Source organism: Vombatus ursinus, unplaced genomic scaffold, assembly GCF_900497805.2.
Source record: "Vombatus ursinus unplaced genomic scaffold, bare-nosed wombat genome assembly UNPS02014778.1, whole genome shotgun sequence".
NCBI lineage: Eukaryota > Metazoa > Chordata > Mammalia > Diprotodontia > Vombatidae > Vombatus > Vombatus ursinus.
In genome coordinates this window covers 25,418,641-25,431,817 of record NW_020954556.1, presented here as the reverse complement: position 1 = coordinate 25,431,817, position 13,177 = coordinate 25,418,641, and the positions used below count along the sequence as shown (strand labels likewise).

General features: G+C 41.2%; 1 protein-coding gene across 2 annotated transcripts in view; it reads left to right on the top strand.

Moving 5' to 3' along the window:
• The window catches only part of CEP68 (centrosomal protein 68), a 45,443-nt gene that overhangs the window by 2,358 nt on the left and 29,908 nt on the right, over positions 1-13,177 (top strand). Inside the window, exons 1-2 of one of the 2 annotated variants that reach the window (XM_027865416.1) lie at positions 9,617-9,745; positions 10,619-11,077. In XM_027865416.1, coding sequence (XP_027721217.1) covers positions 10,643-11,077 — 435 coding nt within the window. In that variant the 5' untranslated portion in view covers positions 9,617-9,745; positions 10,619-10,642. Of the gene's footprint in view, positions 1-9,616; positions 9,746-10,618; positions 11,078-13,177 lie in introns of those variants that run through there. The other variant, XM_027865415.1, reaches the window with a different exon arrangement.

Sequence of the window (13,177 nt, the reverse complement as noted above, 5' to 3'; positions counted from 1 at the left end):
GTTTTTTTTTACAAATAGTATTTTTAAAGAACCCCCCCCAAAAAAAGGAAAGGAAAAAAAGAGGAAAAAATTAGCACATCCAATCAATACATTGAAAAAGTCCAGAAAAATGTGAAATGTGCATCTGTGGATCTTCTACCTCCACAAAGGGGTGGATTGGGAGGTGTCCTCTCATATCTTCGTTTGACTCATGCTTGATCTTTTTAATTTTGTAAAATTCACTTCTGATTTTTTGATGTGTAGGTATTTCCATTTATATTGTAGTAGTTATATATATTATTTTCTTGGCTCTGCTTACTTTGTTCACTCTGTAGCAGTTCATGTTTTTCTTTCAATTCTCTGTATTCATATATTTCTTACAGCATTAGTGATATTCCATTACATTCTCTCTGGATGTGGATAGCATTTTTTATCATGATTTCTTTAGAACTGTCATGGATCATTGTCCTGATCAGAATAGCTAAGTCTTTCAAAGTTGATGGTCCTTACAATATCACAGTTACTGTGTACAACATTCTTCTGCTTCTGCTCGCTTCACTGGCAAAGTGAATTTTTTTTTAAACCCAGGTCGATCCATATCACTCCCCTACTAAATAAACTGCAGTGACTACCTATCTCCACCAGGTACATCCTTTGTTTCACATTCAAAGACCTCCAAAATCTAAGTCTTTGCTATCACAAAAATTGCTATATTTTGGTGTGTATAAGGATTTTCTTCTTATCAGTGACTTCTTCAGGTATAAGCCCAGGAATGCAGTCTCTGGGTCAAAAGGTATGGACATTTTTTAGTCACTTTATTTGCATAATTCCAAATTACTTTCCAAAATAGTTATAACAGTTTGCAGCTGCACCACATGTATTAGTGTGCCTATCATCCCACAACCCCTCCAAAATCAATTATTGCTATTTTTTGTCATTTTGCAAATTTGCTGAGTGTGAGGTAAAATATCAGGGTTAATTTGCATTTCTCTTATTATTAGTGATATGGAGCATTCTTTCATGTGATTGTTAATGCTATACAATTATTTTTTGAACACTTCGTATCTTCTGACCACTTTGAGGAATTAACTGAGCAATATTGTGTAATTTCCTTATCCAATCCTTATTTCCTCTTTATAGCTATCCCATTTTTTAAAAAAAAGTCTTTCATTCCTTTTCCTTTGCATGATGAAGTTATTTCCCAGAAGTAATCTCATGTGTGCAGGGCCTCACACGCTATTATTAAATGCATTGCAGCATAGTGTGTGATACATTCTTAATTTAGAGCTTCCTAAGGAAACCTCAAGCTGCAAAAAAAAGCAACTGGGTAGTTATGTTGAAATATTTCTCATTGGAAAATTAGTTAGCACCCTCTTTGCTGAGGTTTGGGACTATGGGTGTGGAACATTGCATATACTGTTAGATACATTTGAAGTGTTAGTTTGCTGAACTGCTTTCTGTCCCCTCTTTTTCTACTCATTGTTACAAGGATTTGGGGAGGGAAGGAATAAAGAATATAGAGACAGTTCTTGCTTTATGTAAGTGGACCATTTCTCAGACCGCTACATAAAGTGCTTTTTAGGACAGCTAGGTGGCGCAGTGAACAGAGCTCTGGCCTTGGAGTCAGGAGGACCTGAGTTCAAATCCAGCCTCAGACACTTAATACTTACTAGCTGTGTGACCTGGGCAAGTCCCTTAACCCTGATTACCTCACCAAAAAAAGCCAAAAAAAAAAAAAAGAATGAAGTGCTTTTTATAAAGTACAAACTTGCCCCTCTCTACCCATTTCACTTAGCCTCTATAACAGAGGCATACACAAAATACCTTTATACAAGTCAGAAAAAATAGAAAAATGCGGACATTAAATACTGTACCATAATAATAAACAGAATTATGAAATGAAAGGTTATGTTGATGATAAAGTATGTACATCACGGTAAAGTTGACGTAGGTGTGCAGTGTGCTACCCTCTCACCACCCCACTGCACCTAGCCTTTGTTACTGGTGTTTGACTGTGCAACTTTTTTTAATGAAGCTGTTGAGAGATGTTTGGACAGTGGCTTTTTTTTCCTCCTCGTATATCTGATGATAGAAAGCAAAATCATCTTAAACTAGTTTTTGAACTTTTAAAAATCTTAAAATATTTGGATCCATTGTTTCAATACAAGAAAAAAAAAATTGCCCAAATGATGAAATGCTTGTGCTAGCTGTGCATTGTAAACCTTTTTGGCTTGACCTCAGATTCCCAAGCTTCCTTTTCTTCTTCTTCATTCTTTGAAGCTAGCAGCTCAATCAAATCCTCATTCAACAGTTGTTCTCCGTGAGACTGAAATCATGAATGTCTACATCATTTTCATCCACTTCTAGCTCCAATTCTTGTGCTACAGTCTTGTTCTTCGAACATATCTTTGTCAAGTCCATGAAAATCAAACTGTGGGCACACTTTTTTTCCCACTCCTTCCTACATATTTCTGTTAAATCTTCCCATGCCTTAGCAGTGTTCTGGATTGCACGGTAAATATTATAGGACTTCAAGAAATCTCTCTATGTCTAGTCATTATCTGCATCCAAAGCTGCAGCTGCCTCGGCAAATACAGTGTTACCTTGAAATTCACAATCGCTTCCTGATAGTTGTAATTATGAAGTAGTATTAGGGGGAAGGTAGACCCTTTTCACGTTCTCTTTAAAACCATCCTGCTGAAGAGGGTAATCTCGGACATTATCCAAAATAAGTTGAATCTTGGAAGGAATGCCATTGTCATTAAAAACTTCTCAACTTGGGGAATAAAGCAGCAGGAAATAATGCACAGATAGATCACTTCAGTCACTACTTAAATTAATTCAGACTACTTATTGGAAGGACAAATACTGAAGCTGAAGCTTAAATACTTTGGTCACACGATGAGAAGAAAGGACTCATTGGAAAAGACCCTGATGTTGGGAAAGATTGAAGGCAGAAGGAGAAGGTGAAGGCAGAAGATGAGATGGATACGACACGCATGAGCTTGGACAGACTTGGAGAGATAGATAGTGGAGGACAGAAGGGCCTGGTGCATTATGTGGTCCATGGGGTCATGAAGAGTCGGACACGACTGTAAGAATGAACAACAAAAGCGTTGCCTTGCTGATTCCTTTCAGTGCGCTGGAATTTTCTGAGTGGTGCACAAGAACAGGTTTTAATTTGCAAGTCCCAGATGCATTCCCTCCAAGCAGAAGAGTAATTTGTCTACGTTTTGTGCCCAGGCAGAGTTGTTTTTCCTCCACCGACATATAGGTTTGATAGGGCAGTCTTTGATAAAATAATCCAGTTTCATCTACATTAAAGATTTGCTCTGGCAAGTAGGGACCTTTATCTGTTACTTTTTGCAGGAATTCTGGAAACTTCTTTGCTTCAATATCTGCATTAGTGTCCTCTCCTGACACTTGCATATTATGAAATCCTACACAATTTTTAAATCAGAACTTGTATGCAGATTTCTTTCAGAATGCTTTAGGTAAAGTTGAATTCGCATAATGTGAATTTAGGTAAATTGAGAACTGTCTGTACGTGGAAATGAAAACTAGGTATCAATAAAAATTTAAATTTGTGAACCTCTAAGGGGGGGTGGCACCATAGGTAGGAAATACTTTGGCAGCTTAGTATGAAGAAAGCGTTGGACAATGGGTGATCAGAAGACATGGATTTTTTTAGTGTGACAACTCACAAGCTGTGAGACCTTGGGAAGTCTTTTTCTCCTTTCTAGAAGGTTAGTTCTCTCATCTGTAAATTAAGGGGGTTGGTCTCTTTCAGTTCTAATGTTCTATGTGTGGTGCAGAGTAATGGTTTCTTTGGAAATGGGGCTTTTATTTTCTCCTCCTCTATCTTAAACCAGCCTTCATAGAGGAAAAAATTCGGATCACTCAAAAGCAACAAGCCAGCAGAAACATGGAGATCTTTCATGTTCTAGAGAATTGGTACCTAAGCAGCAAAATCTGGTAACTGCTGCTTGAAACCGCAAGATACAAGAGAGGATATTACCTCACTTCCAGTTTTTTATTTTTACTAAATAAGCTTCTCTAAGGGCTGGATTTTTAAGTCTCAGAAGGAATCAGCTGAAGAAGTCATCCAGGGGGGCTTCCCCAGAGGCTACAACCTACTACAAATTATTTTGTTATCTCAGATAGGGGCCAGTCTCACAGACCCACACCTTTCTCTCCCAGTTTCAACTGTAAATGGCAAAACTTGAGCGGTTTTGCCTAACTATGTTCTTAGATTGCAGTAGTGGCAGTCTGCCACAGAGCTGTTAAAAGGTGACGCCGTCCTTTGCCAAACAAACCTCTTTGGCAGCTTGGTATCTGATTTTGTATCAGGCGCACTAACTCTTCAGTTGTCGGAGTCTGTTTCAGTGGCAGCAGGAGCCAGGTTTGACTTACCTGTGGGATCTGGAGAAAATACTAGGTTTGGGAAGATGTTTCTGATTGTTGAGATTTTTGTGATTGCAGGTAATACAGTCGTCCCCTCTGTGTATGCTGAGGACAGATTAGATCGATTCGTATCATCCATAGCATCAGTGCTTTGAGCTTTGTTACTTTGCTCATTAGCATGCAGCTGAAGTGGCCTGAGAAGCTGGAGAGTCCAGGAGTGTTTACCCAAGTTCCTTTGTCCGTGTGGCAGCTGCATATCTTTCACAGACATTTGAAAGCCTTGCATTGACTAGTTAGGGGACCAGCCTTCTCCCCCTACCCCCCAAAGAGTGAAAGTCAGTCATTTTGGGTGTTCTTGAAGTTGGAATTAGCAGAATGGAAAAGTGGGCTGAATTTAGGTAGTTAGGCAGTAAATAACTCTGCCCCCCTGCATTCCTGAGACACTCATCCTAGCCCCACACCTCTGACCCAGTGGGGTCCATACTGGTTCATTCGACCCTGGGATAATAATAATGTGTGTTTCTATAATTCTTTAAGGTGTGCAAAATACATTCCTTACAACTCTTCAGTGTATCAGGTACAAAAACCACTATCCCCATTTTAAAAATAAGAGAACCGAGGTTGAGATTTGCTTAATGCCTCACTGGTACCAAGAAAGCTGGAATTTGAACCCAAGTCTTCTGATTCCCAGGTCCACAAATCTCCACTGCACATTGCCTTCTAGAGTGGGGAAACACTTTTGGCTGGGCAGGGACTTCAGAAAGCAGCTCTAGTTAGAAGAGGAGGTGTAACTACGGGTGTTTAAAAAAAAAAAAAAGACAAGACCTGAACTTTAAGAAACAAAAAACAGACGAGCCATAACAAGCTTCACTGATTTTTATTATATTCCTCCCCATCTCCTCAAAGAATCAAGAGGGATTTTTGCTTGTTTGTTTTTCAAAGAATTTTTGGATTTTCTTCCAGGTGACAGTTTCCAGGATGTTTACTGGTATGAAAATACACTCATTAGGGGGTAGAAACAAAATTCTATACCTCCTCCCTAACTTATCCTTAATACAGTTACTTTATTTCTGTAATTTCTCTTTTTAGAATTTCTCCCTTAATGCTTTTTAGCTTTAAGTGTTCTACAAGAGTCTGAGCATAAACCCTTTTCTTTTTCTTTTTTTTTCTTGGAGTGACACTTGGTTGTGGTATGACTTCCTGATACGCAGTGCATAAGGATTCTTTGATTTCCATATCCTTCTAAGACAAGCCTTTTGTGGATTATTTTTTCGTTGAGAGCTGCCCTCGATGACCACTTTAACCTGACTTCACATATGTGAAATGTTTTGGAAAATTGTGTGTACACTGACTTTACTCATGTCTGGGGAACCCCACCTAGAAGTTATCCCTAAGCCTGCACGCCAGGGAATGCTGAAGAGAGCTGTTGATGTTGATATATATTGCTGTCCATTCTAGCTCTCCAGCTATGGCTTCTCTGACGTCCCCTCCTCCTGGTATGACCAGGCTTCTCGCATGACTGCCTTCCTTTGTGGGCTTCTGCTCCTTACAACCCTGCCTCTTTTTCAAACTCCCTCCTATTCCCAGATTTAGCCTCCATTTTTAAGTTCCTCCCCTTCATAAATCTCCTTCTTCAAAAAGTTTTCAGGCAACCTAACAATGCCCAGGCCTTTTTTTTTTCTTTTTCCAGTTATTCTGCCAAAATTTGGGCTTGCCTAGAGGGCCTCTCCTATAGTGAGGTGGTCTTTTTGTGGTTAAGTTCTCTGTATTTTTATAGCAGTTAGCACTTCAGCCAGTTGGCTACCATTGTTGTAAAACTGAGCACTTGAATTTGAATTCCGACGTTAATGCTTACTAGCTGTGTGACTACTGGTACCCACAGTTGCATTTTCTATAAAAAGGAGATAATAATACTTGCACTGCCTAGTTCATGGGGTCCTTGTGAGGAATGGTCCTCTGTAAGCCTTAAAGCAGCTAGATGGCTCAGTGGGTGAAGCGCTGGGCCCGGCAGCAGGAAGACCTGAGTTTAAATCCGGCCTCAGATACTCACTACCTGTGTGACTCTGGGCAAGTTACCTAACTCTCGTTTGCCTTAGTCCACTGCAGAAGGCAATGACAAATCACTCTAGGATCTTTGCCCCCAAAAACTCCCTGGACAATATTGGTGGACTGTGGTGCACGGGGTCACAAAGAGTAGGACATAACTGAACAACAGCAACTTTATAAATGTAAGGCTTTATTACTCTCAGTGATGAGGTCAGGCAGGCAGGAGTGCTTGAGGCAGATGGAGCTGGCAGGATGCAGGATGTGAGATATGAAATAAGATGCAGGGTGCGACCAGCCAGAAAAGGGATCAAAGAAGACTGTGCTTTGAAGCCCCGCACTGTGCTGTCACAAAGCACCCCTGATTCCAGAACAACTCTTCCCCTCCCCTCTCCTGTTCTCTTTGCTTATCTGTGTGATAAAGGCAACTCTGGACTACCTGATATCCCAGGCATTTCAGAGCCATGCTCCTCCCATTCTGTCATCCCCCTTCCCCATATTCCATAAAATTGTATTTAAACCAGATACCAAACCAGTAACCGCTTTTGCCTCCCATGGGAAGCAGGGCACTCTGTTCCCTTAGGGGACCATAGGGCATATGTGCTCTCCCTTGTGTGGAAGCAGGCCTGCTTGGGTGCGTCACCCCAATAAATGCCTTTCTTTAACTTGGAGAACTGGCTGAGTGAATTTCTTTAAGGACAATAGAACCCACATGTCTGTTCCTCATCATTTCTGGTGGCAACCCCAACATTCTCGGGGTACACACTGAATTCATCAACAAGAATGACAGAATCTGATTTGGCTTCTGAATCATAGGATCACAGAACTAGAACTGAAGAAGACCTTAAATCTAGTCATCTAGTCTAACTTCCTCATGTTACAAATGAGGAAACTGAGGCCCAGAGAGTTGACGTGTCTAAGGTTACACAGGCAGCAAAAGGCAGAGCTGTGATTCTTCTGTTAAGCTGAACTCTGGATATTCCACTTCTCATAAGCATGTATGAATATATGTAAGGCCCCCTTCATTTCATATAATTGATATATTTGTCAGAGAATTTGTTCTAAATTAAGTCATTTTAAATGCAGCCAGAATGTTCACTGGAATCCTGAATTACTCTTTTATTTTATAGTAGGGAACCATCCCCTGACTCTATATTCATACCAGGTTTGTTTAAAGCAAGGTCCTCCCCATATGTAGTTACTTCTTTCAGCTCTGTACAGAGGTAGTGATATAAATTGTTACAGACCAGAGAGCTGTGCCGCCTCAGACACCAGATAGCCAGCCAAGCCTGGTCAAGTTAGAATTACTGGATGTGTGATGTGTGTGTACATATTTTTACTGTGCAATAAGAGCAGGCAGGGCTGTCTTGCTCCTCTTTCTCGACTGAAGACAGAGCTCCTCTGAGTTGCTGCAGATTTGGATTATTACAAGAAAGGTAGTAACAAAGTCAACTTTACCAGAATATCCTGAAAAATCTCTGTGGCTTTTATAGCTGGTTTTAGACTGGAGAGGGGAGGCAGATTTGGTTTCGTAAGGATTCCTAATAGGTTGACAATGGGGCTGAATTCATTATTCATGTTACGGTGTCTCATGTCCTCTCCTGTTACTGTTGTTGTGAATGTTAACTGAGAACCATGTCTGGGAAAATGCTTTGTCAGCCACTTGTATCATTTAGGTATCCTGAAGCCAGAAACTGCTGTAACCTGGTGGTCTGAATACCTGGTCATCGTCCAGGCCTTGGCCTTAATTCTCTCTGTGACCTTGGCGAGCTGTGTCAGCCCTATGGCACAAAACCTCTGATGGCCCTGACAGCTTTGATCTCACTTTGACCTCATGGGTTTGAAGTGATTGTATGTATCTGAAAGTGGTAATACGGCTTTCCTTTAAAAATAGGACAGTATTCATTTTAGATCGTCAGGCTCAACCCGAAGGAAAGAGCTTTTATTGTACAATAAATGCTACTCTTGTAGAACGAAGGGAGAATAGGAGAAAATGACAAAATTAGACTAGTTAGTCAGAGGATCCAGCTTTAGAGCTGGAAGGACCTTAGCGGTCATGTAGTCCGCTACATACGAGGAAAGCCTTGAGAGTTTAGGTCACACAGGAGTAGCAGGTCAGGATGTGTAAGGTCGTTCTAGTTAGTGATTAGAAAAATTATATTTGGCTTCAGAATGCAGCCAGGAATATGCATAGATATTCACTTTAACCTGTATGCCCAGCCTTGGCTATAACCCTTTTGTCTTTACAACAAGCACCTTTCTAAAGAAGAAGAACATAGGATCATAAATCTAAAGTTGGAAGAGATCTTAGAAGTAATTTAATCCATCCTTTTATTTTTACAAATAAGGAACCTGAAGCCCAGAGAAGTTAGTTTATTGGTCCAAGGTCACAGAGGTAAGTGGCAGAGTCTGGATTTGAACTCCGGTCCTGTGATGCCCACATTCAGGTATCTTTCTACCATGTAATTCTACCTGGCAGGGGGCGTGAAGGTTACTTCTCTCTGCCCAATGAGAGATTTTGTAGGGGTGAAAAAAGATTGGCTTGTCATTCTAAAACAGAAGTAGGGAATAACCCTGCTTAAAGCACTCAGTTTAATTTCATCTAGTTCAGGGAGTTCTTAATCTTTTGAATATATCATGGATCCCTTTGGCAATCAGGTAAAGCTTATGGACCCCTTCAAAGAATGATGTTTTTAAATGCATAAAATAAAAGGAAGCCAATTTTATTGAAATACAGTTTTCAAATCAAGTTTATAGGCCCCAGGGTAAGAATCATTGCTCTAGTTAATGAGAGGAGTAAAAAAAAAAAAGCCTTATCTCTTTATCCTTCATCCCATAGCTGTGGAACTATAATATAGAATTGTGTTTTGCTGTAATAATTCTAAAATGCTACATGATTAGAATGTTGCTTCATGAAAGTTTGTCTACTTTTGTCTTCTCTTTGCTTTCTCATATCACTTCTGTGATTGTCACCTGCTTCTTTTTGTCTGACACCTTCCCCCTTACCTTTCTATGTTGCTTCTAAATAAAATTAGTCTTGATATAGAAATTGACTTTTGAAATACTTATTTATACTTTGTGATTGCCTAAAAAAATTTTATCTCTAAACTCATTTTGTAAAACAGTTTGTTCTTCATTCTAACAGGCAGCTAGGTGATGCAGTTGATAGAATGCTGTGTCTGGAATCAGGAAGACTTGAATTCAAATGCAGACACTTCCTTGGCTATATGACCCTACGCAAGGCACTTATCCTCTCTTTGCCTCAATTTCCTCAGTTTCAGAATGGGGATAATAATAGCACCTACCTCTCACACTTGTTGTAAGGATCAAATGAGATAATATTTGTAAAGGGCTTAGCACAGTGTTTGGCAGGTAGCAGGAGCTTAATAAATGCTTATTCCCTCCCCTACTTCCTTTTTCCTTTGCCACCCTTATCCCAGTATTCCCCTTCTGCCCCTAGTTCTACTTATTCCCTAGTCTTGAAATATAAAAATATCTAAAACCCACATTTATATTTTTTAGTTTTTTGGCTATGGGGAAACTGGTTAGTGTGTAATCAACAATAAATTAATGGGGAATGATTTTTTTTTTCCACTATCGGGTCAGTGGCTTCATAGAAAATAAAACTGGTTCCCACCTCTGTGTTAGAGATACTAGTTACTGTTCTTGCCCTAGCGGCAGGGAAAGGTCAGCCCTTCTACCCAGGTGGCTTTATAGGTGTTTTGGGAAGCATCATTTCCAGTCTAGGCATGCCCTAACTTGTCCTCTGAAGGTTTTGCTCCTAATAGGAAGCTGGGGTGGTAACATGCCAACAGTGACTTGGTAGTCACAACAGAAGGGCAGCAGATGCTTGGCATAGAAGGACCCTGCGATCAAAATCCTGACTTTGATCAGGATGGGTCTTAAAGTTTGTTTAATTTGGGCTCCACTTATGGAGTCCCCAGCTGATTCTGGGACCTGTACTAACCACTCTAAATGCAGGTAACAGAATGCTGTGTTTTCACCAGCAGCGTTGGAAGGATTTGGCAAAAGGGAAATTATGACTTCAGACTTCCTCAGAAAGTTGCTTTTTGCAGACAATGTTTGTGGCTTTAGAGTTCTTTTCATCTTTAGCCAAATTCTGTGACAGGTGGGAAGAAAGGGTAGACTGAATGGTAAGAAAAACTGCTCCTTTTTTCCTGTTCCTTTCCAGTTTCCTTTAGGGAGCTGAAAGCTGATGAGCCCTGAACTAAGGAGAGCAAGAAGCCTCTTCTCAATGGCACTCAGTGAAGAGAAGACTTTGGCAGAGAGGGCGACTGGAGCAGAGGCAGTGCTGGATGGGAGCGTGAAGCACCACGGAGGCTGGAACAGGCAGAAACTAGAGGCTGACTGCTCCGTGGGTCTGGGCAGCACGCAGCCTTTTCTGGATGCCAGTGGAGGAAAATGCAGCCCCCTGGGGGAGGAAGAAGAGCTGACCATCAGGAAGGCCAGGCCCGCCCACGTGGCTGCGGCTGGAACGTGGGAAAAGCACCACGCCCACAAAGAAGGCAGCTCGCTGACCTCAGCGGGGGGCTCCTTCATCCCGGGACCTGAACCTGCCTATCGCCATTTGCTTCCTGAAGACGGGACTGCAACAGCAACAGGAGACCTTTCGCTAGAAATAGGAGCCCAGGTAGGAAATGTTGCTTATGGCACATTGGATTTATAGATTACCTTTCTTTCAGACCACTGGGGTTTTTAGTCAGATACTGTTTTATCTGTTCACTCTCACCATTAGACAGGGTGAGATAAGAGCATAGATCCCCATTTTATGGATGTAAAAACTGAAATGTGATGAGGTCAGGTTATCCTTAGGTAGGTGATTGGCCCCAGAGGTCAGTAGCAAGGAAAGGTCAAAGTTAACTGTCATCTCTAAGATAGAACCCTGTGCACTGGATTACCCACCCTGCCCCGGTTGTGGACATGTGGGGTACTTCATCATTCCCTTGATTATGTCTTATTTCCCCACCCTCAGAAAACTACGTTGTACTTCTGTATGTACTTTTTATTTACTAGTCAAGGAGAATGTAAACTCCTTAAAAGGCAGGAGCTGGCTTGCTCTTGTATCTGTTTCTCCTGTACTTGAACCATGCCTGGCACTTAGTAAACACTTAATAAATGTTTATTGATTGATTGTTTTAGCATCCAGGGACCCAAGGCAAAAGTGGAGGTTATTTGTAAAATGGGGTTAATAATGATACTTGTAGTACCTGCACTACTAATGATACTAGTACTACCTCACAGGATGATGGTGGAGCTCAAATAAGAGACAGTAAGTGTATGTAAAATGGGCTTTCAGAATCTGACGTGCCATGTAAATATTAGCTGTCATTAGCTAGACCCTGAGAGACTGCTGACCCTTGGGTTCTGTTCTCTGGTGGCACAAGTTAAGGAGTTATAAAGGACATTAGGCCTTCATTTATCCCACTTCCACCCCCCTCAGACATGAAGCCAGGGAGCCAGCATCCCAGCTGGAAGAGAATCTTGTACTGTCATCCTAGGAAGCTTTTGTGGTTGGGCTGTGTACTCCGTCATACTCATGAAGAGAAGGCGGCACTTGATCAGAGTCTTGAGAAAAACCAGGAATTCCAAAAGATGGAGGTGAGGAAGGGGAGGGTGTTCTAGGCATGGAGGACAAAGCATGCAAAAGCCTAGACACAAGAGATACAGTGTCATGTATGAGTAATAGCAATAAAGCCAGTTTGGATGGATTGTAGAGGGTGAAAGGGACTAATGTGTTGAAAGTTTGCAAAGGTAAGTCGGGGTCAGGTTGTAAAGGGCTTTAAAGGCCAAATGGAGGAGTTTCTATTTCAACCTAGATGAATAGGAGCCACTGTAGTTTATTGAATAGGGAGGTGATATGGATAGATCTATGCTTTAGGAAAACCACTTTGGCAGTTGTGTGGAGGATAAAGGAGAGTGGGGGAAAACTCTTGGCTCAGAGACCCATTAGGAGGTAGTAGTCTTGATTAGAGATGATGAGAGTTAAAAGGACTAAGGTGGTGGCTCTTCCAGTGAAGAGAATGGTACAGATGCAAAAGATGTAGAGGGAGGTACGAGACAAGATTGGGCAACTGGTTGGCTATGTGGAATAAGGGAGAGGAAAACAGGGTTACCCAACCAGGTGACTCCAGGGGAAAAAGATAATGGGTTCTGTTTTAGACAGGTTGCATTTGAGATACTTTTGGGACATTCATTTTGAAAGGTCCAGTAGGTGATGCAGGACTGGAGCTCAGGAGATTGATTGGGGATGAAGATCTAGATGTTGGAGTCATCTGTATAGAAATGGTAAATAAGCCCATGGATACTGGTGAGATCACTAAGTGACAGAGTATAGAGAAAGAAGAAGCCTTGGATAGAACCTTAGGGTACTTTCTCTGGGTCTTTATTCATTCAGATATTTATCTTCCTTTTGGAATCAGTTGTCACTGTCCTGTGAAGAAATTCTGACCTCAAATATCAGAGAGAAGATAAAGGATCCATTCTAGCAAGCTGTCTGGAGTACCCTGGGCAAAGTTGTATGAAACACAGTAGATGGATTTCGAGGGCTCTCAGGCTCACAAGAATCAGAGATGTGGTATTGGAATTTAGTTAGTTCCAAGAACATGAGTTTAGCATTGTTTCTATCATTGGACTGTTTGAAAATGCTGAAGGAAAATTTTGAGATTCTCCTAATTTTTCCCTCCTTTTTATTTTTTCTTTTTTGGGGGGAGGGGGGTGAGGCAGTTGGGGT